At 49.1% G+C, this 26,843-nt stretch overlaps 11 protein-coding genes across 11 annotated transcripts; 6 read left to right on the forward strand and 5 right to left on the reverse strand.

Moving 5' to 3' along the window:
* The first annotated feature begins 109 nt into the window (after positions 1–109).
* EURHEDRAFT_409056 (small nuclear ribonucleoprotein E) lies at positions 110–981 on the forward strand. Its single transcript, XM_040780992.1, has 3 exons — positions 110–436; positions 493–583; positions 647–981. Exons 1-3 carry the CDS (start codon positions 293–295, stop codon positions 697–699), a joined length of 288 nt encoding a protein of 95 aa, XP_040642410.1. The 5' UTR covers positions 110–292; the 3' UTR covers positions 700–981.
* EURHEDRAFT_448591 (5-formyltetrahydrofolate cyclo-ligase) lies at positions 859–1,746 on the reverse strand (the record flags this gene model as incomplete). The annotated part of the gene is made up of 3 exons (XM_040783750.1): positions 859–980; positions 1,079–1,600; positions 1,653–1,746. The coding sequence occupies 3 exons, from the start codon at positions 1,744–1,746 to the stop codon at positions 859–861; spliced, it is 738 nt and encodes a 245-aa protein (XP_040642411.1).
* A 129-nt stretch (positions 1,747–1,875) lies between these two features.
* EURHEDRAFT_409058 (uncharacterized protein) lies at positions 1,876–2,149 on the reverse strand (the record flags this gene model as incomplete). Its single annotated transcript, XM_040780993.1, has 1 exon — positions 1,876–2,149. A coding segment is annotated over one exon (159 nt), but the record flags the coding sequence as incomplete, so codon positions are not given.
* A 2,601-nt stretch (positions 2,150–4,750) lies between these two features.
* On the forward strand, positions 4,751–6,873 carry EURHEDRAFT_374780 (acetolactate synthase; the record flags this gene model as incomplete). Its single annotated transcript, XM_040778682.1, has 3 exons — positions 4,751–4,884; positions 4,954–5,013; positions 5,076–6,873. 3 exons carry the CDS (start codon positions 4,751–4,753, stop codon positions 6,871–6,873), a joined length of 1,992 nt encoding a protein of 663 aa, XP_040642413.1.
* A 499-nt stretch (positions 6,874–7,372) lies between these two features.
* Positions 7,373–8,246, forward strand: EURHEDRAFT_374781 (uncharacterized protein; the record flags this gene model as incomplete). Its single annotated transcript, XM_040778683.1, has 4 exons — positions 7,373–7,489; positions 7,542–7,656; positions 7,714–7,892; positions 7,947–8,246. The coding sequence occupies 4 exons, from the start codon at positions 7,373–7,375 to the stop codon at positions 8,244–8,246; spliced, it is 711 nt and encodes a 236-aa protein (XP_040642414.1).
* Positions 8,247–8,541: 295 nt separating this feature from the next.
* On the reverse strand, positions 8,542–9,090 carry EURHEDRAFT_439585 (uncharacterized protein; the record flags this gene model as incomplete). Its single annotated transcript, XM_040783457.1, has 2 exons — positions 8,542–8,935; positions 9,002–9,090. Coding segments are annotated over 2 exons (483 nt in total), but the record flags the coding sequence as incomplete, so codon positions are not given.
* Positions 9,091–9,557: 467 nt separating this feature from the next.
* Positions 9,558–13,880, forward strand: EURHEDRAFT_448629 (putative non-repetitive nucleoporin; the record flags this gene model as incomplete). The annotated part of the gene is made up of 5 exons (XM_040783753.1): positions 9,558–9,858; positions 9,915–12,392; positions 12,444–12,532; positions 12,584–13,213; positions 13,272–13,880. 5 exons carry the CDS (start codon positions 9,558–9,560, stop codon positions 13,878–13,880), a joined length of 4,107 nt encoding a protein of 1,368 aa, XP_040642416.1.
* Positions 13,881–14,726: 846 nt separating this feature from the next.
* EURHEDRAFT_374784 (TauD/TfdA dioxygenase family protein) lies at positions 14,727–16,001 on the reverse strand (the record flags this gene model as incomplete). The annotated part of the gene is made up of 3 exons (XM_040778684.1): positions 14,727–14,887; positions 14,947–15,281; positions 15,328–16,001. 3 exons carry the CDS (start codon positions 15,999–16,001, stop codon positions 14,727–14,729), a joined length of 1,170 nt encoding a protein of 389 aa, XP_040642417.1.
* Positions 16,002–16,065: 64 nt separating this feature from the next.
* Positions 16,066–16,421, reverse strand: EURHEDRAFT_222014 (uncharacterized protein). Its single transcript, XM_040778010.1, has one exon. The coding sequence runs from the start codon at positions 16,328–16,330 to the stop codon at positions 16,148–16,150; it is 183 nt and encodes a 60-aa protein (XP_040642418.1). The 5' UTR covers positions 16,331–16,421; the 3' UTR covers positions 16,066–16,147.
* Positions 16,422–19,440: 3,019 nt separating this feature from the next.
* EURHEDRAFT_472020 (EXPERA domain-containing protein) lies at positions 19,441–20,694 on the forward strand. Its single transcript, XM_040785341.1, has 4 exons — positions 19,441–19,832; positions 19,884–20,078; positions 20,142–20,294; positions 20,345–20,694. The coding sequence occupies exons 1-4, from the start codon at positions 19,742–19,744 to the stop codon at positions 20,413–20,415; spliced, it is 510 nt and encodes a 169-aa protein (XP_040642419.1). The 5' UTR covers positions 19,441–19,741; the 3' UTR covers positions 20,416–20,694.
* A 3,845-nt stretch (positions 20,695–24,539) lies between these two features.
* Positions 24,540–26,838, forward strand: sit1 (putative siderochrome-iron transporter Sit1; the record flags this gene model as incomplete). Its single annotated transcript, XM_040778685.1, has 11 exons — positions 24,540–24,767; positions 24,844–25,003; positions 25,061–25,125; positions 25,184–25,288; positions 25,336–25,429; positions 25,478–25,803; positions 25,862–25,919; positions 25,972–26,065; positions 26,123–26,310; positions 26,366–26,425; positions 26,477–26,838. The coding sequence occupies 11 exons, from the start codon at positions 24,540–24,542 to the stop codon at positions 26,836–26,838; spliced, it is 1,740 nt and encodes a 579-aa protein (XP_040642420.1).
* Between the last annotated feature and the right edge of the window lie 5 nt (positions 26,839–26,843).

The following is a 26,843-nucleotide window of genomic DNA, read 5'->3' on the forward strand; positions in this document are numbered from 1 at the left end:
ATGCGCAGGAATGGAAAGTAAAAAGAAAAAGGGTAGTATAGAACTGTATTCTTCTGCGGAAAAGATGCAGGTGGGATGTTTGGCTTGACGGCCGACCTACAGGGAAAAAAGTTGGTGAGCCGCAACGGGAGTCCGTCATCACCGCCGTCGGTCTTTCTTCCATCTTTTCAACAACCAACGCGACGTCCTCTTTGCGCACCGTGTCTTTTTTCGAGTTCTAGCTCCTTGTGATATATCGTCTTTCTTTTCGCTTTTATTACGCAGCTTCTTTTTCTCTCAGTTATCAGCCATTATGTCCGGTCGTGCAGGCGGTGGAGCTGCTCGCAAGACGTTGCTCGCGCCAATTCATTTTATCTTCAAGCTTCTCCAGCAGCGATCGACCGTTTCCATCTGGCTTTATGAGCAATTGGCATTCCGGATAGAAGGCAAGATTCGGGTAGGTCCCTAGTTTTGCTGCTATGAATGAGGAGTGGGTGAGCTAATCGCGTATAGGGATTTGACGAGTTCATGAACCTGGTTATCGACGATGCGGTGGAAGTGAGATTGGCTACGAAGACCGAAGAAGAGAAGCGGAGGCCATTGGGTATGATATTCTTTTTGTTATTCATTAGCTGCGGTGTCAGGGATGCTAATAACGCGATTACAGGCCAGATCTTGCTCAAGGGTGACAATGTGTCTCTGATCCAAGCCGTCCAATGAACGTAATCGAGAAAAGAAGACCCGAGTTTCGCTGCGATACGTTAATGTCCTTTTGCTCCTAATAATCAATTCTACGGTCTGTCGGAGGACGATCGAAACATCATATACACATAGGAAGGGAAGCTATCTACACGAAAAGAATCCGTTTTTCTGGTTGTATCAACGCTGGCGGACGAAGAACTTTCCATCACCAACAACGAGGGCATCGATAGGCCAGTCATGATGTGTAACGGGGATTTCTTCGGACAGGGGAAGCATTTGTTCCTGGAGGGCGAGGGCAACTGTGATCAAGTGGAGTCAGAGGGTGTTTTCTGTCTGTTTTTGCTCGTTTTTCTTTGATACGAATTGTTCCATACTACGGCGCAAGAGGTTTCCTTACCAAGAAAAGGCATTTTGGGTGCTCCTGCTACTGTTTTGCCGTCTGCTGCTTTAGTCGAATACCTGGTCAAAAAGTGATCATAATATCCTTTGCCGTGACCTAGACGTCGGAAGCCTTGATCGAACGCCATGCCGGGCATAACGATCAGATCCAGACCCTGGCTGTCATGCGATGTAGTCTGTTCTTCAGCAGGAAAGGTGAGGCCAGTACCGCCAAAGCAGTTCTTCTTGCCATGGACCTGATCGTTCTTGAGTGATGGAATGCCCCATTTATCTGCCTCTAGTGACTCGAACTCTTCCATGGACTCGAGAGCGAGCATGTCCATCACGGACGTCTTTGGCAGCATGGCTGGCGGCTCGACGGTGTAGATGTAAGGAATAAAGACCTCTTTACCCTTTTTCAGAGCATCTTGGACGATGCTCGTGGTAGACAGCTCGCCGGATGGCATGGATAAGTAGACTCCGATTCTCCTGGCATTCTCGTATTCCGTCAGAGAAAACAGCTTGTTTGTAGCGACTCCGGCTGTCGATGTATTAGCTTCAGCACCGTAATCAATTGGTAGTGAATGGCACACATTGGGAAGAGAGTGAGTCTGCGGGGATTCTTCGCAGTGCGTCACGTATTTTCTTACGGAGGTCCTTTTTGGCCGCTTGCAAAGGGGCTGTCATCGCGGGCGACTAAAAGGAATAGGAAAAGATATGATAGTGCATATCTGTAGCATTATTATCCTTCTGTGAGTGACTCCGAATTACCTCGCCGCTTTTACGGGATCTCACGTGATCGACGCTCCAGGATGAAATGGGTTCCGTCGGAGGTTCAGGGGAAACCGGAGGAGTCGATCATCCGACTGCACGAGGCCTATATGTAGAAGACCCAATTAAAACGAACGATTGATATACTCTCTAATGTAGCCTAGAGTACACGGGTGGTTGAGCGTTTGATGAGTGCTTTTCTATCTATATGTGGCGAACGCTGGCCATATATCGGAGGTTCGCTAGTCGGACTAACGTTATCCCTTTGATCCGACCTATCAGATCTCATCACAGGACACGCACCGTAGAGCCACATTGCAGCTGCGGTGGCATCGCGTACAGCCCAGATCAACACCACAGGGGATGAAGTCCTAGAATTAGTCTTTATTATTAGAAAAATGATATACAGTTGGGAAAGAAATAGCCTACAAGTATCTTTAGGTTCATTTCGCCACTATGGAGGCCTATAAGATCGTTGCTAAATTAGTTTCAATATATGACTTTGAGCTTGCTGATCCTAGTGGTGATTGGACTGTGCATGATAGTATGTTCCCGAGATAGTCTGGTATCAAGATTCGGATCAGAGGGAGGAAAGAAGTGGCGGTTCCGGTTTGGGAAGAGGCAGTAGATCATTGATAGACTGGTGTGTAGCTGTTATACTACCTTACTGTCTCACATATGTTGGATATGTTGCTTTCTGCCATCTGTACTACTGTCTTCCATCTACGGCTGTTAATTTGCCTTGGCACACTCAATCACACTTATAGAAGTACCCTCTTTCAGATAAATGCGGATAACCTTCAGCCCCGAAGCTTCAATAAGCACCCTGAATTCCTCCTCACTCCTTTCCCTCGACCCAACGTCCATAATACACATATCTATCATCACACCGTAAGGATCTGGTGGGATAGATACCAACTTTTCGCAGATGAGCACACGAGCACGGGGATCCTCCGGCAGCGCATTGACCTAATTGCGCAGAAGATCAATCGCAACTTCGTTACTGAACCCATGGATACAACGGCAAATGTAGTATATCAGTGCCGCTGAAGTTGTGCGGTCATTCAGTTGGTCCAATCTCGCGTGCCGATTTCGTGGGTGAGGATCCAGCAGTCATTGCCGTGTAATCTGTGGTGAACGAAAATTAGGTCGAACAAACCCGGCGAATAGGTTGGGCGCGCAGCGGGGTATGTAGAACAGTATAAAGAGTTGTCGCTGATGAAGATTTGGTCGTTGAGGCTGGGTTCTGGCATGGCTTCTTCTTGGTGACGGGGTATGATGGAGGAAGAAGATCAAGATGATATTCCCATAATGTTAGCTTGAACACAGTAATCACATGTATAGGCTAGTGTATATTTTGCACATGTAGCTCTAATGACAACCTCGGAAAATCCGACAAAACGTTACAATAGGGTTACAAGTTACGGGTCGAGACCCATAAAAATGATACTAAATCATGGGTGGTAGATCCCCGATCCGCCTATAGGGCTTGTGTTTCGTTTCAGTGCAACTACAGTACAGTACATGCTCTGTATGAGTAGGTTATTGTATAGACAGGTACAAGACCTAGCAGGGGTGGACACGTGCTGGTTTTGATCAATGAACAGGAATACAAGAAAACATTGTCATACGTCGATGCGGGTTTGGCTTTTTATGTTGGTATCTCGCTAAGAGATATTTTCCGTACAAAATGCCATGAACGGCTTTACGGGCTTGTTACAAGACTCAAATATGGACAAGCTTTTATCATCATGGACCCCAAAATTTCCTCCCTACTCAATAAGATCGCCCAACTAAGCGAAAACCTCCAAAACACCACAAGTTCGACAGCCCGTGAAACCTGCAGAGAGCTGCTTCACGTCTCACGTCAGCTGAGCATTGTCTTGTTAAACAAGAGTTAGATCGTGGAGGGGTGTTTGTATGGGGCACTTATATTACCTATATCAACCGTGAGAAACATGGCATCTAACTGGAATCGCTTGCTAGACCATCGATCCGTTGTTGCTGAACATTGGCATCGACTCGGATTTTTTCAGATATTTAGTGGATAGTCCTACGCCCGTGGCTCTCAATGAGCTGGTAAAGATTCCTGGGCCAGACCCGGTACTTTTTGCTTGTATTATGAGAGGCCTTGCAAGTATTGATGCAGTGGATGAGGCTTGAGTGGAGGTTTATGACCCTAACAAGGTAACACAGGCATTCATGAGTGCCGAAGGGATGTCGGGCTTGGAGTCTTTGTGGGACCTCTTTACCTTAGTCTATTATGAATGTTTAACTAACAAGGGGGAGCCACAACATAAACCATCGCAGCTGGCAATCCACCTCCGAAAATCTCGCAGTCCTCAAATACCAAAGCCCGTCCCAAGCCTCACAAATGTGGTTCAGCCGATAACTCAACAAGGAAGCTCGTTAATGAGCTCTGTATGCCGTGCATGGAGGCTTGTTAGTTTGCAACGCATTGAGGTTTTATGCTTAGTTATGTCGATTGATACTGCGGTGGGAAAGAACCGAGCTGCAGTGGGGAGATCTCTTTGGTTCTGAATTTGAGGATTGAAAAAGCCTGGATATTATTGTCGTCGAGTAGTAGAGAGATGTGAGGTGACTGCTATTTTGTTGCTTACGATATAGTTTTGGGTAGTTCGTCGTATGCTAGAAAGATAGCTAGTAGTAGGCTTTTGATTACAGAATGACTAAAAACATAAATCGTACTTGTATATCCAATTTCGCAAGGTTCAGCAATGGACTAATATGTATTGGAAGAGCTAAAACCAAAAATAGAAGTTCGATGAACGAGATTGGCTTTGTGACCCTCTGTCTATGACTCACATTTGCTCCTCCCCCATCTTCTGTCTGTCCTTCATTTCGGTTCAACCATCTCTCTGCTTGCCATCATCAGGGTCATTCATATTCGAGAATCGACATGTTTCGAGCCCGGCAAGTGACTCGGACGGCCAACGCCGCTGCTCACCATCCACGGACTCCCATTACCATTCTGAGAAGACAAAGAATACTTGGGAAAACCAGGGGAGCCGCCTCTGCTGCGACACAGTCAATGTATTTCACGGGTTCCCTCCCCCCCCCCTTTTTTTTCCCCCGCATTGGCTTATACAAATACAATTACAGACCAACAATAGATGTCGCTGCTCCAAGCCTTCGTGTGTCACCGGCAGCGGCTGATGAATCGTATGTGGAATTCCTATCTGAACTGCAGCCCGCGATCGCTAATAATTGATACGATCCAAAAGGTTCATCGGTATGACAGGAGGCCATATTTTCCATGAGATGATGCGGAGACATAACGTGGAACATGTCTTTGGATACCCCGGCGGAACCATTCTCCCCGTTTTTGACGCTATCTACAATTCCCAATACTTCGATTTCATCCTCCCCAAGCATGAACAAGGTGCAGGTCACATGGCGGAGGGTTATGCAAGAGCCTCGGGCAAGCCAGGTGTTGTCCTTGTCACATCTGGACCTGGTGCCACGAATGTCATCACGCCCATACAAAATGCTCTCTGTGACGGAACCCCTTTGGTCGTTTTCTGCGGCCAAGTGGCCACCTCAGTCATTGGAAGTGATGCATTTCAGGAAGCCGATATATTGGGAATCTCCCGCGCCTGTACTAAATGGAATATCATGGTCAAACATACATCCGAACTACCCCAGAGAATCAACGAAGCCTTTGAAATTGCCATGAGTGGGAGACCAGGTCCCGTGCTCGTGGATCTACCCAAGGATACCACAGCTGGTGTGCTCCGGCAGGCAATCCCAACTGCGTCCGCCTTGCCTAGTCTACCTGAAATGCAGCAAACCATTCCGATCAAGTCCATTTCTCGTGTGGCGGACCTGATCAACAGGGCCAAGAGGCCGGTAATCTATGCCGGCCATGGTGTCTTGAGCTCCGAAGGACCTAGGCTCCTCAAAAAACTCGCGGATAAGGCCTCGATCCCCGTAACCACCACCTTGCAAGGACTCGGCGCCTTCGACGAACTCGATGAGAAATCCCTGCATATGTTGGGAATGCACGGTTCAGCTTATGCCAACATGTCAATGCAGAAAGCTGATCTCATCATTGCCCTTGGTGCACGGTTTGATGACCGTGTGACCTTGAACATCCAGAAGTTCGCACCTGCTGCGAAGGCAGCTGCGGCTGATGGCTGTGGTGGTATTGTACATTTTGAAATCATGCCCAAGAATATCAACAAGGTTGTCCAAACTACCGAGGCCGTGGTTGGTGATATCTCAGAAAATGTTGCCCACCTGCTTCCCCTTGTAAAGAAGACGACCATGGTAGACCGGTATGAGTGGTTCAAGGAAATTAATGAGTGGAAAGCACGGTGGCCCCTCAACCTATATGAGTGTTCTGAAGAACGATCGCACTTGATCAAACCCCAATATCTTATTGAACAACTCAGCAACCTTACTTCTGATCGCAAGCATGAGACCATCATTACCACTGGGGTTGGCCAGCATCAAATGTGGACGGCACAGCAGTTCCGCTGGCGCTACCCACGCACCATGATCACATCAGGTGGATTGGGTACTATGGGCTATGGACTTCCTGCTGCAATTGGAGCCAAGGTGGCTCGGCCAGAGGCTCTCGTCATTGACATTGATGGAGATGCATCCTTTGCAATGACGCTCACTGAGATGTCTACTGCTGCTCAATTCAATATTGGTGTGAAGGTCATTGTTCTGAATAACGAGGAACAGGGTATGGTCACGCAATGGCAGAACCTCTTTTATGAAGACCGCTACGCACATACTCACCAGCAGAACCCTGATTTTATGGCATTCGCCAAAGCAATGCGCATCCAACATCGCCGCATCAGCAAGCCAGAGGAAATCACAGATGCTTTGACATGGCTCATCAACACGGACGGTCCAAGTCTGCTGGAGGTTGTCACCGACAAGAAGGTGCCTGTCTTTCCCATGGTCCCTGCTGGGTCAGGTCTCCATGAGTTTATTGCGTTTGACGCCTCACAGGACAAGCAGAGAAGAGATCGCATGCGTCAAAGAACTTCTGGTCTTCATGGAGAGTAAATTTTCTGGTACTTTCTTTTTCCAGAAAGTGAATCCACATGTTATATATAAAAAGTTATCAATGAATGAAATGCGCTGCTGGTAGTTGTACCGGAATCAGGGTTCAGACTTCCCAATGGATATTGAAACTCACGGTTATCAATGCCTCGCCTCGTAAAGGCCGATGTGTACTCGATAGCCAACACGTCAAGAAGCAGCGTCCACTTTGTCACACATTAAACACTGGGACTTTTATTATATTTTATTTATTTTGCGATTCTACAAGGTACAGCATCCAAATGTCGGTTTGGCGAGGTGAGCTCCCTTGTTGGGGTCTATAAAAGTACTCTGTACAAAAGGCTTGGCATGGCAGGGGCCAAAGAAAGGGCAGTCGCCAGTCCATTCCACACGGGAAACTCCCCCTTTCGAGGGGGAAACAGTGAATATGTGAGTTGTTTTCTTTCTTCTTCTCTTGAATGTCAACTGTCAACTGCACTTCCACCCTCAAAACCCCCCCAAAATGGTTGCGGTTGGCTTCGTTAACTATCTACTTCTCACTACGGCTGTCGGTGCCGTTAGTGTCTCCGAGCTTGTTGGAACATGGAGCACCAAGTCGGAGAGTGTGTTTACGGGGGAGGTAAGTAACGTTTTTCTTCGCAGAGAATGGAGATATCTGACAAGATTGTCAGGGCTTTTTCGATCCCGTTGAAGATCGACTCATCGAACCAAAGCACCCGGGCGTTTCCTATTCGTTTACGTCGGACGGTTACTATGAAGCGGCCTACTATCGCGCTCTCGCAAATCGTGAGCAACAGTCTCCCCCAAACAAACCGAGTAGACAGAATGCTGACTTGTGAGTAGCCAAGGATCCTTCCTGTCCCAAAGGAATCATGCAATGGCAGCATGGCGCGTTCACCCTGTTTGTCAATGGATCCTTAGTATTGACTCCCATCGCCGTTGATGGCCGTCAGTTGCTGTCGGACCCGTGTAAGAAAGACATCGCTACCTACACTAGATACAACCAGACCGAGTTCTTCAAGGTACTTCACAGACAGAAACGGAATCTCCCGATTTGCCACTGACGAAGATATCAGTCGTACGCGGTCTCGACAGACCCCTACCACAAAGTCCGTCGCCTTGACCTCTATGGCCAGGACGGTGGTCCCTTGCATCCGATGTACCTTGCCTACGAAACACCCCAGATTTTGCCTTCGACGACCTTGAACCCGTTGCACACTCAGGCGCCCAAGGGCAAGCGTGATCTGAGTGGCACTTCCAGCCCGTTTGCTATACAGAACCTGATTCAGAGAGAGGGCTTGGTCAGCCCTGAGCGGTGGTGGTGGTTTGGTGTCATTGCGACTTCTCTGGGTGGAATCGCGTTGATGTATGCTTGATTGGTGCAACCCGACATGATGGAAATCTATTACGTTATTCGAGGAACAAAGGCATGGTTATGCATTGGGTGGGTAAGCACGGCGTTGGCAGTGTTGTTCAGTGTACACTATTCTGCGTGATGGCAGCCTCACACGAGCAATAATTTGTTTCTTTTGCAACGGAGTATCAATTGTCCTTGGAAATCCAGATAGATGTGATGGGAGAGTCTAATTTTTTTTGTAACGTACATTGCTATTATACAGTGGTCATGCCCGTAACCCGTATCGTATCTCATACTCATATTCATGCAGCAGCGACGGCCTCTCTGGCGATTTTGGCGACTTCAGATCTCTCTGCCGGCTTGCCGTCCAAGGCTCCCCCAGGAGCAAAAAGGGCCTTCAGCAATGAACCAACATCGGCCTTTCCGCCAGCTTCCTTGAGTTTGTTAAACTCCTGCGAGACAATCGGTCTGATCTCGTCCACGCCCATGGTCTTGACGTGACCGGCGTACTGTTCCAGGATCGATACGGCCAAATCCTCACCCTCCTTCAGATCAGCCCGGCCAGCCTCTTCAAACTGCTGCGCTGCCTGCTGGGCCCCAGAGACACGTTTCCGGATGAGGGACAGGAGCTGTAGATCGGTTTGGATGGGAGAAGGAGTCTTGACGGAGTTGTTGACTTCGGAGATGAGAGCACGCAGGACGTTCAGCCTAGACTAGTTAGCTCATCCGTCGATATAGGTAAGAATTTCATAATGAAAAATGGACTAGACACACTTAGGTGTATTCTTCGCCCTCATGGCATCCTTGAGATCCTGTCTGAACGTAGCCATTAAGGGCGGCATGGCCGGGCTGGCGGTTGAGTTCAAGCGCGCCTGGCGCAGGAGACTCAGGCGCGACGAAAAGCGAATAGGTCTGAACATATTGACCCAATTTATATGAATCAATTGAGAAAGGTTGTGGTTTTTGTACCGTGTTCCGTTGAAGTGGTGTAGTGCTGACCGCAAAGGCGGACAAGCAAAAGCTCTCCAACTTCTGCCGGCCCGTGCACGATTTTGTTTCTCTCTTTTCCTCTTTGACAACGGCTCTGCTGGCTGGCCTCTTCCTCCTCTGCTCTTCTCATGCAGGCTAATGCTCTTTATTCTCCATTGTCTTTCCTCCCCGGCTGGTCCTCTTTTGCTTTGACTTGAAAAATTATTTCTTATCTCATTGTTTGCTTTCTTTTAGCGCCGAAACGAGACTCTCTTTACGCCGGGGAGCGCGACTCCCTCCCTCTACCTCCTCCCCTTCCTCTCCTATAAAAGAGCTCTTCAGCAAGCTGTGAATCGACACAATGTCTTATCCGAATCTTCCTCCGACTCTCACGCCACAGAAGCCGCTTCCAGGAGCTTATTTCCAGACTCCTGCCCCCGCGAATGCCTCTAATGCGCCGCTCTTTCCTCCCAGGCCAACGACGCCTTCTGCTGTTGCTTCAGCCCCAGAGCAAGCCTCGCCTGCTTCGCTCCCTAAGCTTCCTCCAGCAACTTCGAAGTCCAAGAATCAGACATTGAGCACAGAGGAACGCGGTGCAGGGACGATCAATGACACGCTTGCTCAGGAAACTCGCTATCCCGACCTCGATAGCTACTTGTCGCGTGAGTTCTAACATTGGAATCCAGAGATCGACCGACTGACTGTTATATGTTACTAGAGGGCCTTTCATCCGATTATGATATCCCCGTCGCGCCATCATGGGCGCCGTTCCAGAAAGTCAAGATGTACAATATTCCCGACCAGATCTTCGATCAGTATAATCGCGCACAGGTGTCGACTAGTATGGGTCTTTTCGCAGAGTTGAACCACGCGTGGGTTGCGATCGATAACGCTCTCTACTTGTGGGACTACACACACCCAAATCCTCAATTGGTGGGTTTCGAGGATCAACCTAACAGTATCAACGCCGTCAAGCTGGCGCGACCTCGTGAGGGCGTGTTTCTGCCATCTATCGCCTATGTACTTATTATTTCGACTACTGCGGATGTTATTTTGCTGGGTATGGGCTGCGAGACGATCGCGGGAGGTACACGGCAGGTGTCCTTGTATCAAACAGGCATGTCGACAACCATTCGGGGTTTGGACATTGACGTTTTAGCTTCGTCGGACGCAACTGGCCGGATCTTCTTCGGTGGCTCATCAGACAACGATGTGTACGAGCTCATCTATCAGCAGGAGGAGAAGTGGTTCCAGGGCCGGTGCTCAAAAGTCAACCACACTAGCTCTCGACTGGCAGCCTTCACCCCGAAATTGAGCTTCACCCAAACTACCTTTGAGCACGTGGTGCAGATGGAAGTCGACGACACCAGAAGGTTGCTCTACACACTCTCGTCCCTTTCGACCATCCGTGTTTTCCACCTGAAGTCTGACGGAACGGTCAACCTGGCCATCACGAAACCCGCCATGGATATCTACGCCAACATTGGACATATTATCATGACAAACGAATCCCTCAACCCTAAGGTCAGGATTGTGTCCATCAGCCCTATCCCGGCTGCGGAGGCTTCGAGATATCACCTTATGGCGACCACCGCCACCGGTTACCGGATCTACCTGAGTGCTACTGGGTCTTATAGCTGGGCGCCGTCCCCGAATGGTGCAAGCCCTCCGACAAGCATGCAGGCGCACCATGTAAAGACGCCTCCATTCGACAACACCTCCACTGCTCCCTTGAGTCCTACATTCCAAGCTCAGCCCCGGTTCCAGGCTCCACTGGCTTCGAAGATTCCTATTCACTCCTTGGATCCTACTCGCTTTACCGTCCGTTACCCTCCTGGCTACTTCTTCTGCTTTACTTGCAAGGATTCCACGCAAAAATCCGACACCTTGTTCGTCTCCTCCCCTGATTCTGGACGTGTAGCTCGTGCGCAAGATAACCCGATCCCTGGAAAGGCCGGTGAGACCGCAAGTTGGCTTTCGCTGGGCAGCAGGGCGGAGGATATTGGCCTCTGCTTCCCACCAGCCGCAGCAACATCCTCTCCTGGAGGGTTTGGCAATGAGCTTGCCATTCAGTTCGATAACCCGGCACCGGAAATCGCTATCTTGACGAACACTGGTATCCACGTCATTCGCCGTCGTCGACTTGTTGACATGTTCGCCGCATTGGTACGCGGTGGTCGTGTTGATAACGGCGGAGACGAGGGACTTGAGGGAGAGATCAAGAACTTCATCCGTACATATGGCCGGAGCGAGACGCTCGCAACAGCATTGGCTGTTGCATGTGGCCAGGGCGTGGAGATTTCCACGGACTCGCGGCTATCACAGATAAACGACCCGGACGTTCTTGAGTTTGCCCGCAAGGTCTTCATCGAGTACGGTGGTCGGCCTACAATGAACGAGAATGCCGTCTCTGATAACTCGACACCTGCTATCGATGCTGTCGTGCCGTCTCCCAGACACACAGGTATTGCCATGTACATGACGCGTTTGCTGCGGTCGATATGGAAGAAAGAGATCGGCATAGCCGGCAAGGACCCCAATGGAGGGGAAACCATCTCACCTTCAGTCGCTGTCGCGAAACTGCAGACCATCCAGCGCGACCTGACAGCGCTTCAGGACTTCTTCAAGACCAACAAGAGCTTTATTGAGGGTTTGAGCGGCCCAGAAGCCCTGACTCGCGTATCTACCAAGCAGGAGGAAACTGCTCTACAAGCAGAGCACCGTGCCCTTCACTCTCTTGTCCAGCTCGTTTCTCACACTATTGAGGGTATTTCCTTCGTCTTGGTGCTCTTCGATGAGCGGGTGGATGAGATTGTGGCCACTTTGCCTGACGAATCGAAGCAGCGATTCCTCAAGCTCACGTTTGAGGAGCTGTTTAGCACTAGCAAGGGCCACGACATTGCCAAGGAACTGGTCAAGGGAATTGTGAACCGTAATATTGCTAAGGGCTCCAACGTCGAGACTATCGCTGATGCGCTGCGACGGCGATGTGGCAGCTTCTGTAGTCCTGAGGATGTGGTCATCTTTAAGGCACAGGAGTTACTCAAGCGGGCAACTGAGGCTAATGCTAATTCTGAACTCGGTCGCAACTTGCTCAACGAATCTCTTCATCTGTTCCAACAGGTTTCGGATAGTCTTCCCATGGACTATCTTGTTTCTGCTATGGACAATTACATTGAGAACGAGTTCTTTGCGGGTATGTGTTCCTCTCACAGTTGTCTTATTACGATGTTAACATGTTGACTAGGTGCAATCCAACTCGCACTCAATGTTGCAGCACGCTCCGACAAGGCCAATATGGCGTTCTCGTGGATTGTGGATGGACGGCCTCAGGAGGTATGTTCAAGTTTTTCAAATCTCGTAACTGATGGATGCTAACGAACTAAGGATCCCCGCCGCGACTACTTCTACTTCAGGAAGCAATGCTATGATTTGATCTTCAAGGTCGTCAATGCAGTCGACAACCTCGCCGCTAACGACCCTGGTGTCATTGACGGACAGTTCACTGTTATCGCCAAGCGCAAAAACGAGGCGTATGGTGTCATTGCTGATTCGGCCGACGAGGTGTTCCTAACGAGTTTGTACGATTGGTATTTGGAACAGGGATGGAGCGACCGATTGCTCCAGAGCACATCTTCATTCGTCATTACCTATCTGGAACGCAAATCGGCAGACGACATCGCGCATGCGGATCTCCTATGGAGATACTATGCACAGTCTCAGCGGTTCTTTGAGGCTGCCAAGGTTCAGTTGCAGCTTGCACAGAGCGCCTTTGCATTGCCTCTGGGTCGTCGGATCGAATACCTTGGCCGTGCCAGGGCAAACGCCTCGATTTTCACACCGGATGTGGGCCGCCAGTCGCGGCAGCGCGTGCTGCAGGAGATTTCGAACCTCATCGATGTTGCGAACATTCAGGATGATTTACTGCAACGTCTGAAGGATGACAGACGGGTTTCCCCGGACCGGAAGCTTGACGTTCTTGCGGATGTCGACGGGCCAATCATGGACATCAGTACTGTACGTATACCACTTTCCTCATGTGATCCTCATATGTGAATTCTACTAACATGCACAGCTGTTCAATGTATTTGCTGATCCTGCGAGCTACTACGACGTTTGCCTGCAAATTTTCCACCTCGCAGACCACCGCAACTCGGCCGATATCAAATCCACATGGCAACACCTCCTGCAGGACCTACACGATGACACAGTCGAAAGGGGCGAACCCCTGCCCTACGAAGCTGTCATCGAAAAGGTCCGTAGTCTTGGTAGCCGTCTCCGCATGTCCGAGTTCGTCTTTCCCGTTCCGATCCTCCTCCCCATGCTCGAGCGCTACGCCCTCGAGTACCAGCGCGGCGTTGGCCCCGCGACATGGGTGGTCGATCTTTTCTTGGACCTGGGCGTCGCGCACGAAACCGTCTACACCGTCCTCGAGGCCATGTACTACACCGACGAAGCGCCCTTCCACGGCTCGAACCGGAAGTACATTGCAAAGGACCTCCTGTACCTGATTGAATATTGGTTCCACGAGACTGTCCGTCTTGGTGGAGCTGTGTTTGGTAGTGACTTGGTTGCGGAGCGAATCTTGGAGATGCTCGTTTTGTTACAACAGGGTGGTATTCTGCCAGAGCAAATGGAAGTTGCGCATGAACTTCGGGTGAGAATTGAGAATATCCTGCGGTGATATACTCAGGTGACGGTTGGTCAAGAAAAATTAGACGTTGGAAGCTGGGCGAGCTTGCTTTAGGAGGGAAGAACAAGGCTAGACCTGTTTTTGTGTTGTCAGCCAAGTACATTTATACTGTTGCATTTGAATGTGCTTTCTTGAGTTTTTGTTTGTACACTGGGCGTTTATAGTTATTTTATGGTTGCTTTTCATGGAAGAGGTGTGATGTTCTTTTGGATGATGGTAGTCCATAATTTATGTTTCCTACTATAAATATCAAAGATGTAATAATCAGTCTGTATTATTGGATTAAATGCTTGTAGACTCTTATACCAATACCTGTGACAGTTCAGATTTTCGATCATACTGCCTACACGCCTACAGAAAATGTACAGACTATGAGCCAGAAAACGAGACTCGTTTTAAACACTATTTTCGGATATAAAAGCAGTCAGACAGGACGAAATAAATCCAATAATACAGAATCAATTATTATTACCACCCATTTTAAGATCACCAAAAAAAAAAAAAAAAGAAACCCGAGACAGAAACACGCTGAAAAACCAAACCCAGCAAGCAAGTATAAGAGGACCCGAATCCCGAGCCAAAAGCAAAGTCTATCAGTCATCAAAAACAACCCAGTCTAGTAAACCAGCAATCAAAAACAAAAAGAAAAACCGTCTATCAGAAACAGACCAGACAAGACAATAGGTATCGAAACGTAGGCAGACAAGCAAGACAAGAAACAGGCGCACATGGGTATTAGGCGATGGCGATGACAATGGCAAAATAAATCGTACGTCTTTTCGAGATCAGGTCAAAGCGGATAAAGAGGAGAGGGAGAGGGGAAAAGAAATGAGGCGATTATTCGCTGAACTCGGAGTTGGAGTCGTGGGAGTCGTGGTCGTGGTCGTGCTCGTCAAGTCTGCGAGGGGGCATGGGTCTCTCGCCCAGCGCGCAGAGACGGAAGATGTGGCGGAGCTGGGCACTGTTGTCGTCGTCGAGGTAGTCGACAATAGCGGAGTCTATTATTCATTGTTAGCTTGCGCTCATGATAGAACTATAAAGAGGGAAAAGAACATACGAATGGTAGACCGGTTGTCGAAGATAACAATAGTCTTCGGCTGCCAGCGCACACGAGCCTGAAAGTCATGGCCAGTGGCAACATGGTTCATGAGGAAATCAAGCAGCCACTTCTGCTCGGGCACCTTCATGCCCTCGATCCTGGTGATGAATTCGCCGTTGAAGAACAGGCACTTCTCGCCGGTCACGGGGTGCACGCGAACGAGCGGGTGGACGGTGTCGACGGCGTCTTTGCGGACAAGACCGCCGGTCAGGCGGGTATGGTTGATCATTTTGGCTGAGGAATGCGTTGCGTCTAGCTTGTCCAGGAAAGAGGTGAATGTGGGGGAGAGACGTCTGCACGGGTTAGAATTGCCACATCGAGAAGAGTTGAGAAACTTACTGGTATGCCAGGTCGGTTCCGGCAAAGACGGTGTCACCGCCAACATTGGGGCCTTCCAGCAGACCAAGCATGACATAGCCCGGGGGCTGGATTTCGTAGCTGACATCCTGATGCCACAGGGTGGTCGTGGTGCGCTGGTCCAAGAACCGCGTAATCTCCTCCTTGTTTCCATCACGGTGGATAATGTGGAAACCAGGGTGGTCGCGAACCGTCCCCGAAACAGGCTGGTAGTTGGGCTTTCCGAAATGCCGCATGAATTCCTCCTGAACAGCCGGCCCCTCGTCAATCAAGTCCTGGTTCGGGAGCGCAACGACCTTGCGTTTCGAAACGAGCAGCGCGAGCTCGTCCTTCTGCGTATCGTTCAGCTTGTTCAATTGCACGCCATGCAGAAAGGTGCCGATTCTCGGCTGGATGTGCTCCTGCCTGGCGGTGCCGCTGAGCAGGTTGGGCATGGACTCGTCTGCGCGGAGAGCCGGGTCTTCATATTCGAATGGCCGCAGAGGGTCAAACCACATCTTGTCCCAGGTCGGGAGGTACTCGGGATACCGAGTGCGCAGCTTGTGTTCCTTGTTGACATCGACATAGGGGATGTTGATGTCGTAGCTAATGGGCTGTTCCGGCTTGTGGCTGTTGACCGGCTTAATGGGTTTAACTGAAGGAGCAGAAGAAGGCATTTTGTTTGGAGGAATTCAAAGAAATGAACAGGATAGATAGAAAAAAGCAAAAAGAGAAGGGCGAAAAGACTTTAAGAAGGTTCAGAGACTATGCAAGCAACAACACGAGTCAAACTCAAAAAAAAGGAAAACAGACGATCACCGGTCTAGAAAAATGAGAGAAGGCCGAAGATCCTGATTGATAACAAGAGAAGAATTATGGAAGACGAGGAAGCAAGAAAAGAAAGAGTTTGGAGAGGACGAGCGCCGACAATAAATAATGATCCGTCTCTGATAGACAAGACGGGAGAGTGATACAACAAGGCCGGTGCTCTCCACCGTCTCATCATTCATCTTCGTGTTTTCCTGCCCGATAAAGATTTATTTCGAGCAAGTGGATATCCTGATATGATCATTGTGGCACCACTGTGTAGTGCAAGTGGACAACCTTGCGCGCGCGCGCGCCAGTGCAAGCGCAACAAACGGCATTGTTGCTACATAGTACTAGTACTCCCTTTCATCTCCGGAGGGATATGCGTGAGAATATTCCGAAAAGGACCAGGGCCGAAGGCCAAAAAAAAAAAAAAAAAATAAACTATGCCGGGACGACAGGGGGTGTAGCGCAGTGTGTGTGCGTATATGGAACTGTGTGTGTACCAGAATTACACCAAGAAACGGTCCGGACGGGTCCACGATTCAACGGCAGACGGCCGGCGCCACTTTTAGAGTGACAATGACATAAAACATATCAAAAAAGGGAGTAGAGCAGACAGATCCGCCATGAAGGAAAACTGGAGAGACTAATCCTTTTGCTTAGTGAACCACCTCTGTTCACTCCGTACTCGGGGGAGAGTCTGCTCTGTATGTACAGTGTACCAAAAGAGAGACCCTCAACGAAAAGATTAGCGGTCAAGGGTCAATCCATTGGCTCGCGGGTCATCGGAGCTTGAATTGTCGTCCACTTGGGATATTATTCATGGACCTCTTTCACAAACGGGATGAAGGAATTGATCCATTGACTGCGATTGTCCACCGACAATGAATATCAGCATAACACCCCGGTTCGCTCCCTGATCCCGGCGCGTTTCCGGGACTTTGGCTCGCATTGGATGGAAGCTATTTTTCATTCCGTTTGTTTCTGGTGCAGAAATTTTTGTTTTTGCTTTTTCTTTTCTATTTTTTTTTTTTCACCGCTTAGAGGGACCTCACACAAACGCGAGTGATAAGGTCGTCAAGGGTGCCCGAAATGTAGCCGGAAAGTGGACAGGAGAATGATGGAATCTTGCAGCATGCAGCTAGAATTCCAAAAAAACAGTAATCAAAACCGCAAGCTGTGATGTTCAATATCACGATACAACGGGAGCAATTGAGCCGAGTTGAACTGCCCGGATGGGTCCTGTAACTGTCGTCGTCCGAGAAGTTAGCTGCAGCTCTCCATAGCTGGTACGTAGCTTCAGCTCTTCCCGTCAACCTCCGAGTGGAGAGAGAGTAAGAGGAGTCCGGAGTCATAGCTCTCGCTCCGGCTCGTTCTGTTTTTGGCGACTTGCTTCCTATCTTGCATCATCCTTGCATGGCCTCGAAGCCGTCTGTACTCCATGAGTATCTAACGTAGAACTGGATCCTCGATCGAGGCCTGTGGCTAGCCTTGAGATGGCCAAATGATCCAGCTGTGTTTGTCTGATTGTATGTATGCAACTAATTCTTAGAGCAGAAATGACATTTTGTTGACATGACTGATCGGATTTTACATCACGGAAGCCGACGTGTAAACCAGAATCCAGGGTAAATAGTGTATAGCGGTTGGGGGTTGTGACAGGTTCCCAATCCATGGTCCCTGTTGTCTTTGCTTTTTCTGGGCTGTCGATTTTCGGAAGAAACGTCGGTAGAGGATTCTGGGGTCGTACATTGTACGCATTCATTGGTTCGGCTCTTGCCTCTTAACCTGTCTGTTACCGTCGACCCTCTTTCTCATGTGTTCCCATCCCAGCCTGACTTTTACCCGAATAGTTTAATCCATAGTAGTGTGTGTACTCAGAACACAGCGTTTAGAGCCCACCGTGCTCCAGGGCCAGTCGTCATACTCACTCCATCTGGTCGTCTTGAATAGGAATAGCAGTCCGTTTTCATTTCGGGTGTACGGTTCGATACCCCCGGTACGGAACAGATTTTTTTTTATCAGATTCTCCACTGACAAGGCACTAAGAGAAACCGTTTTGTATCATCCGAACCAGCCCCATCCGAATCGGAAGGAGAGCGGTACTCTGTACAGTAATATTGGATCTAGGGCCAGTCGCAGAAGGTTTCCAGGTCATATCGAAGGGCCGTAGAAGAACAGTCGAACCCATCTCACCACCGTGGTCGCAGTCGCCAACGCACAGATCAGATCAGATAAGTCTTCAATCAATCGGTAACGATACAGTAGTCCCCGTTGCGGTATCTTTACAGTTGCTTCGATGTACTTTGTACCTGTTGCCTTTGATTTTTGGTAAATTGAATGTGTGCTACGTCATGCTGTATCATGATTGACATCGAGAACATCTTGGCTGGAGAATATGCTTCGTAGTGTGAGAGCATTTCTGCAGGCAAGCACAGGTCTCTTCGTCCTTTTGCTTTCCCCTTTCTTTCTCTTACGAAACAGAAAATCGCCACGTTGTCCCGATCTGGTCAACAAATTGAACAGCAACGTTCGCCCAAACCGGCCCGGTGGTGGTAGCTAGCGTAGGGAGCTAAAGCAGTAGCGTCTTGTCGTGTAATCTCCATCCGTCGTTTGAACTTTGGGTCGTCTTCGGCCCCAAATTGGGAACCACCAAAGCCAAAGGTGTGTGGAGACCCGGTGCATATGTTCCAAAGGGGAAACGATCAAAGGACCACACTACTGCACGTACGTAGTAGACGTAGGATCGCGATTCTGTACAGAGCAGGACTGTAGGACTGACTTTTGCTAGACCGTAACCTGACATGCAACTCCATGGTTCCGGTTTCCGGCACCTCGAATTCCCTTTTTTCATCGGATAGTTGCCGGCAGCATGCATCGCAAGCTCATACATGGGTGGTGGTGATGTGTGCTTCGGAGTAAGGGGGCGTAGCAATAGCATTCCAGAGCACACACTAGTGGGCTTTAGTTGCCAGGAAGCGAGTCAGTTTCTTTGTGGTTGTTCTCCCGTCGAGACCAAAACGCCAGGCGGAAAATGAATCCCAGGACTAAGACCCAGACGCTGTCAAGACCCAGTTAATTACGGTTCCATCAGCCAAACGGCGGCGGACTTGCGGTGTACAGAGTGCGAGTCTTCCATAGACACCGAACTATCTCCTACCTTGCCATTTTGCCATCCGAGGGTTGTTCGGGGATATGTGTTTATCCCGAATATTGTATGGGGCCGTCCAGAGTAGAGTTGGCAATGGATCCAACAAGCCGGGCGAGAAAAAGCAACATGAGCTTACCCAAATTACCCAGGAGAAAGGCCCGTAATAGTAGCCTCGATCCACTAAGCTTAAGCTATGTTTAGGAGGAACTCCCGAGACGCGTGAGAAAAAGCAAATACACCTGTTTTTTGCTTTTTCTGGTCACCTGACGAGCACTGCTTGCTGCGACTTCACTTGATGCTATTCAGAGTACTCGAGTCAATTGAGAGCTGTCTATACTCTATAGAATATCGTCTGAATCAGACTATTCTATAGCTGACCCGTGAACCCCCTTGTCCCACCGTTGCTCCTCTCGTCGCCGGTCGGGCTAAAATACGCACACACCACCAAATAACAACATGGCCGGATCCGCGCCGGCCTCGCTCTGGACTCGCAAACTCGACCTGCTGTACTTTGTTTTTTTCGTCATTCACCTCCCGATAATCTTCCGTATGTGCTGTCTATAATCGCTATGTCTGTAGACTTATCCTGACCTCGCAGTAATCGACGCGGCTCCTCTCCTACCGCCGTTCCTCCAGTTTGATGCCTCGCGACAACTTCGCGAATTCTACGTAAATACGTACAATGACAAGTTCTTCGAGCAGCCGGCGCCCGTGTGGTTCGTCGTATTTATCACTATGGAGGTCTGGTATCATGCTCCGTTGAGTATTTGGGCCATTGGTGCTTTGTTGCGAGGTACCCCCCCTTAACCACCTCCAGCATTTTCATGGGATGTTAATGTAATGCTAATGCACGTAGATGACCCCATGGTCCCCGTTCACCTGCTAGTTTTTGGCGTCCAGTCGTTCGTCACCTCGTTGCCGTGTCTGGCCGAGGTTTGGAGCTGGACGGATCGGACGGTGGTCGAAAAGCAGAATCTCACCATGTTGTATAGTCCGTATGTTGCGTTGGGTATGTCCACCAGCACGATATATCCATTGAGCCGAGCTAATGTTGCGTAGGTGCATTCATGGCGCTGGATATGACCTTCCGGCTGCGTGCCCGTCTCACTCAGAAGAGCAAGAGCGAGTAGTTGCCATACTGCAGAGATATCAAGGCCATCCGACAAACAGATGTAAATCCGAAAACCGCCACAAGGCGAGGAGTGAAAAGGTCACGTCAAGCAATATCTGGAATCACGGCCGTACGGTGCAGGCATAAATACCATGTATGCAGCATGTACATACGTAGCTGCAAAAGATTGATAATGGGAGATAGATATGACAAATCGTCTTCAATTCCCTTGCGCATTCCCGCTGGCCACCTGTCCTATGTAGATATGCATTGTAGATAACCCATTGCATATATATTGAACCCCGTCTATCTATAGTATCTCAAACAACCCCGTGAACGCCACATAGATCAACCAAGATAAGTAGATTACAGACAGTTCCCTGACTTGTAAAACAATGCCATCCTCTCAGTATCGCTGGTCGATCAAGATACGTCGTCACAAGCCAACGCATGCATGTCTCAAAGGCTTGATAAGAATTGCACAACCTGTGCAACGACAGCAGAATCGCAGTAGGCTTCGGCACTACAGGCATGAAACAGAATAGCGCTGGTTGAGACTGTACAGTGATACAGATATGAAAAGTACAACACAAGAATCAAAACTACCGCTTGGTATCACTTTCAAATCAAGAATCCAATGGCCCCGTCCAGGTTCCCGTTCGCTGCATCCAATGCCCGGATGGCCTCTTCCCGAGTGAAGCCCAGTTCCGTGATCTTTGCGATCGAGTCCTGTGACCACCGGGACGATGGTCCAGATGCCGGACGTCTCGGTGTGGCAGATGACGATGACGATGCTGCAGCCGGTGCACTGCTGGAACCACTAAACCCCTGACCGTTATTGTTGCCCTCGGCCTTGTGGGTGACAGCTCCTGTTCGTGCCCCGACTTCGGCACCCCCCTGGCCCTTGACGGTCGGTTCGTCTTCAAACTCCTCCTGCAAATGTCTGGGTATATCGGCCTCTGGCAGGAACGGAACGGCCTCGTCCTGGATGACAAGCGCCCCCCTCTTCAAGTCGATGCAGGCCTGATGACGTCTCAGCATATCTAGGCCCAAGAGGAGATCAATGTGTTTCCCCTCCATGACAGTAAACGAGCACGGTAGGAACATGCTCCCGATCTTAATCTGCGCCGAGTGTACTCGTCCAAGAATCGTTGCGGTTCCAACACCTTTGGCAATTCCTCCATAACGCTGGTCAACTAATCGCATAATGTTGCAAGCGGTTGCGCATTCAGGAGACATGATCGTAACTTGGGCACCCGAGTCAACAAAGGCGTTAAGTCTGTGGCCGTTAACTTCGACAGGGATGTAAAGCATCGTAACGCGACCGAAAGCTTTTCATTCCATCCGTTAGCCATGGTCCTTGCAAACCGCTCAAACAGATATAGGAAGCAACCGCCTACATTCAGGATGATGCTCCATGGCGTTATGGAGGTTCTCAGTCACAGCATTTTGGCGAATAATCTCCTCGATCTCTCTTTGGTTCTCAGGGTTGAACGGATCTGCGTTCAACATGGCAATGCGCGCTTCTTTCTCTGCCTCTTGCTGGGCCTCTCGCTGTTGCTGCGCAAGAAGGACATTACGGAATTGCTGTGGATCTGCAGCAGCCTCTGCAAGCTCTGGATTCTGTCGCCGGACCGCATCCTGCACTCGAGGGTCACCGAGAATATGTAGACGAATCGTTTCAGGATCGGGTGTCATCGCTTGTCGTCGTTGGAGGCTTTGCTGAGCAGCGGCACTTGGGGGTCCGGCTGGCCGTGTAGGTGCCGGGGGAGTCCGTAGCGCAACTTGAACACCTAGCATATCCCCTTCCCCGATACCAACATGCTCGAGTGTTTGTGCATCGTCGCTGAGGATCCGGTTATTGTAGAGCAACCGTTGGGAGGCAGGAGGGATGGCGGATTCAACCTCGATGATGGCTTTGAGGAGCTCGACGGTCATATCTCCGCCAACTTCCAGGTTGACGATATCGGAATCGGCTTGGTCAGGCCGGATAACGCTGACAGTGATACGCCTGTAGCATTGCATGTTGGTTAGCCAAAGTAGTACCGTAATAGTTGTTCTTGTCCTCAGAACTCACATCGTGTATCAAAAGTACTTTATGCGGCGGTCGTCTAATCCCGCGAGAAGCCCAATTTAAGCAGAGGCAATGAGAAATGAGGTTGTACCGAGCAAGAAGCGTGCTGTCCAACTCGGTCCCTTTCGATAGGCGAAGCACGCGACAGAAAATGGAAAGAAAAGGCCTGCAAGGTGTCAAGTCCCACGCAGCATGCGTAATGACCTCAAGCTGGGCAGATCACGGAGGGGAAAGTATCGCTGAGGCGCAAGGGAGATTCAACAGGAGGCAGCAGGAGGGGTATAGAAGAGAGAGAGGAAGAAAATATGGCGTACAGAGTACAGAGAGTACAGTAACAGCAGCAGCAATAGTAGTAGTAGTAGTAGTAGTAGTAGTAGTAGTAGTAGTAGTAGTAGTAATGAACTGGATGTTGTTCTTTTGTTCTGGTGAAGGGCGGCGACATGTGACGTGCGGCGGCGGCGGGTAGCTCAAAACGGCAACCTTCCAACTTCTTCCTCTCTCTTCCTTCTTCCACAACTCTTACTATAGTAGAATTCGTCTACTTACAGTCTTAGGAGTACAGTCTAAGGAGTACAGTCTACAGCTCAATTTTCACCATTCTGTGCGTATTTATCCGCGCCATCTTACTGCGACGCGTGCGCTGCCGGTCGCGTTCTAGATCGAATGAAAATCACCAAGCAAAGCGGGTGACCGTTGAACCTGCAGTGGGAACCGGAGGGGCTACGTCAACTGTCGAGAGGGGCCGGATTATACACACTCGGTTGGAATTAGGACGAGATTTGCCGATTGTCAACCTTTTTAAAGGATTTTATTCTGGCCTGAGGCCACCGGTTACCGCAGCTTATCTCGAGTTGAAAACCTGCACACAGGCCCGGATGATAATATCGCGCCCCGTTGAGTCCCATTCCCCATCCACCGTGTCCAACGAACAACGAACCCTCTGGCGATATATTCGAGTCGACGGAAGTACGAGGGAAATGCCGCAAGTGTCCTGCAACTAGTCACTTAGGGGCTACATGGCTGCGGCAACCGATGATACCGTTCTCCATAGCGCGATAATTTGCATAAGGCTCACCACTGGACGGAGTAAATCCGTCCATTCAAAGCTGGCCAGAGACCAATATGCTGACTATATTTGTTGGCATTTGCTCCGCTCCTTTGATGAATGTACGGTTAGATGCAGCTTCCCATAATACGCTGATTATCAGTAGGAATGCTACAGGATGGACGGCCAGCACTGATACAGCGATACCTTGATGGAAGTGAGCAGGATGTAAACCCTGTACGACTATGCATAGTACACATCCCCTGTCAATTTGCAGGTCGACACGGGGAATATCAACAATGATTCAAACATCTAGATCAAAAAGTCCATTCTCGGGGGCGTTTGACTTGGACTTCTCAGTTGGCGTAGTATACTGACACGCTCTAATGCGTACTAGGCGCCCGTAAGGTTCCTGAGCCATCACCGGTAGCTCGTACAGCGTTGTCGCTGCTTGCCATTTGGTGGACCGATTTATATCCCATAGCAAAGCGAAACAAATAAAATAATAATTAATTGGCAGCAGCAAACTGTATTTCTTAACATCTAGCCATTACATTCCGACGATCAGATAAGATCGTATACTGAATATTACCACCTACCGCAAACGGATGTTGCATCTCGCCTGCATTACAACTACCACCATGTAATTCCGAGTTTTGAAGAAGCAAATGTTCTCTGCTTAATGCTAAAATTTGTTTCGTGACTGCTCTGCTTTCTTTTCTACTCTCTTTTCTACTCTCTTTTCTACTCTCTTTTCTACTCTCTTTTCTACTCTCTTTTCTACTCATTATTCTCCCATCTTTTCGTATTTTACTCAGAGTTTAGACATCTGTGTTAAGATCCCGTGTCTGACTAAAGATGCAACTTAGTTAAACTCAGATAAGATTATCTCTTGATGATGGCTTTCTAAGTCAGTTCTAATGACGGGATTCTGACTGAATCTTTTGATGTTTTTTTTTTTTTTTTCTCTCACTTTCGTCTTCTGCGTTTTCCTCAAAACTGGCTGGAAAACGGACAGAGCACCATGGCGACGGACGACGAGAAAGTACCTGAACATGCCTCTCAGCCTTGTACATCGCAGGACAGCTCTGAGGAATCAGTGTATTTGTTGAGCAAGGAGAGTCCGGGTGTCAAACGGATTGAAATCATCTCCTCGCACATCCATCTAACCGACCGGATCTTCTTGTTCTCCAGCATCTTTCTCATTGCTTACGTTTATGGCCTGGATAACCAGGCTCGGCAGACATATCAGGTACCATCTTGCAACTTCTCCTGTGCTATACGACCTAGAATTGAACGCATTTCTGACTCTTGTGTCAACATGACAGCCTCTGGCTACAGCCGAATACCAACAACACAGTCTGATCTCGACAATCAACGTCCTACGCGCTGTGATTGCAGCAGCAGCACAGCCTACAGCTGCAAAAATTGCCGATGTTTTTGGCAGAGTCGAAGTGATCATCCTCTCGATCGTGTTTTATACAGTTGGTATGAATTGTAACGTTTTTCACGGCTTCTTTCCTATCTATTCTGACTATCGATTAGGGACCATTGTGGAAGCTTGCGCGGATAATGTGGAGACATTTGCTGCTGGCGGTGTGATATTTCAGGTATTTTGAACTTGGATGAACTTGCTTGTAATATGTCTACTAAATCCGTGATCTTTAGGTCGGTTATACCGCAATTATCTTGCTGCTTCAGGTCTTGATCGCCGATATCACCTCTCTCCAATCCCGTTTGCTTTTCTCTTATATTCCGGCGGCACCTTTTATAGTAAGACCTTCTCTTCCGAGTATAACGAACCACGTTGACCAAGTCAGATTAATACGTGGATCAGCGGTAATGTCACTTCCTCCGTTCTGCAGGTCACTACTTGGAGATGGGGAATCGGGATGTTCGCAATCATCTATCCAGGTACGTGAACGATTGTGCCGTACCTTGTATAATGCTAACCAACTCTAGTGTGTACAATTGCGTTGCTCATCCCACTCTACATAGTACAGAGAAGGGCCAAAAAGAAGGGCGCCTTTGCGGCATACCAAAGCCCTCTCCGTTTACTTGGAGCACGCCAGCTTGTTAAAGAGTCCTTTTGGTATCTTGATGTGGTCGGCAACCTACTTCTGATTGCCTTCTTGGCCTTGATATTGACACCATTCACTATTGCACATGGGGTACAATCGCAATGGAAGACCGCCAAAGTCATCGCCCCCCTCGCAGTGGGCGTCTGTTGTATTCCGGCATGGATCATTTGGGAACGCAAATGCAAGCATCCAATGGTACCATTCAAGGTCTGAATTCGAATAATCTATGGAAATGAAAAGAGAGGTTGATTGACATGTACTGCAGCTACTGAAAGATCGGGCCGTCTGGGGCGCGTTGGGAATTGCCGTCATGTTGAACACTGGTAGGTCTCTACGAAGGAATTTGTGAATGACTGAGTCTGATCTCCCACATAGCATGGAGCCTTCAGGGTAATTATTTGTATACCGTTCTTGTTGTCAGCTTCGACGAGTCGATTACCTCTGCGACCAGAATCATCTCTTTGTACAGGTCAGTCTAAACAACGATCGATAACAGTCATTATGAGATTGTACTGACACTACTCAGCTTTGCATCGGTTATCACCGGCTGTCTACTCGGCTTTGTGATCCTCAAGGTCCAAAGATTAAAAATATTCATCGTTATAGGGACATTGCTTTTCAGTGTTGCCTTTGGCATCCTCATATATTTTCGTGGAGGATCAGGAGGATCGAGCCATTCTGGTGTTATTGGTGGACAAGTTCTGCTAGGCATTGGTAAGTTTTTTTAAACCATGAGTTTTAGATGGTCTGGATGCTAAATTATTCGCAGCTGGAGGTCTATTCCCGTACTCAGCCCAAGCCAGTATCCAGGCAGCTACCAAGCATGAACGTAAGTGCCCGGCGTTTATGATTTCCTATGGACTTGACTAAGACGCAACAGACCTTGCCGTGGTGACCGGTCTCTTTTTGGCTTGCTACAATGTTGGAAGCGCACTTGGCGATACTATTGCGGGCGCAATCTGGACCCAGGTCCTCCCAGGAGAACTCAGCAATAAGCTCGATGACTCTGCACTCGTTCAGCAGGCATACGGGGACCCGTTTACCTTTGCGTCTTCCCACGCCATGGGAACTCCTGTCAGACAGGCTGTCGTCGACTCTTATAAACATGTTCAACGGCTACTTTGCATCACTGGCATTTGCTTGACGGTGCCCTTGATCGCTTTTGCCTTATGCATGAAGAACCCGAAGCTGACCAATGAGCAGAGTTTTGCTAATGCTGAAGAGAGCGAAGAGTCTTCGTGATTTGT

This window comes from Aspergillus ruber (genome assembly GCF_000600275.1).
Source record: "Aspergillus ruber CBS 135680 unplaced genomic scaffold scaffold00003, whole genome shotgun sequence".
Classification (NCBI taxonomy): domain Eukaryota; kingdom Fungi; phylum Ascomycota; class Eurotiomycetes; order Eurotiales; family Aspergillaceae; genus Aspergillus; species Aspergillus ruber.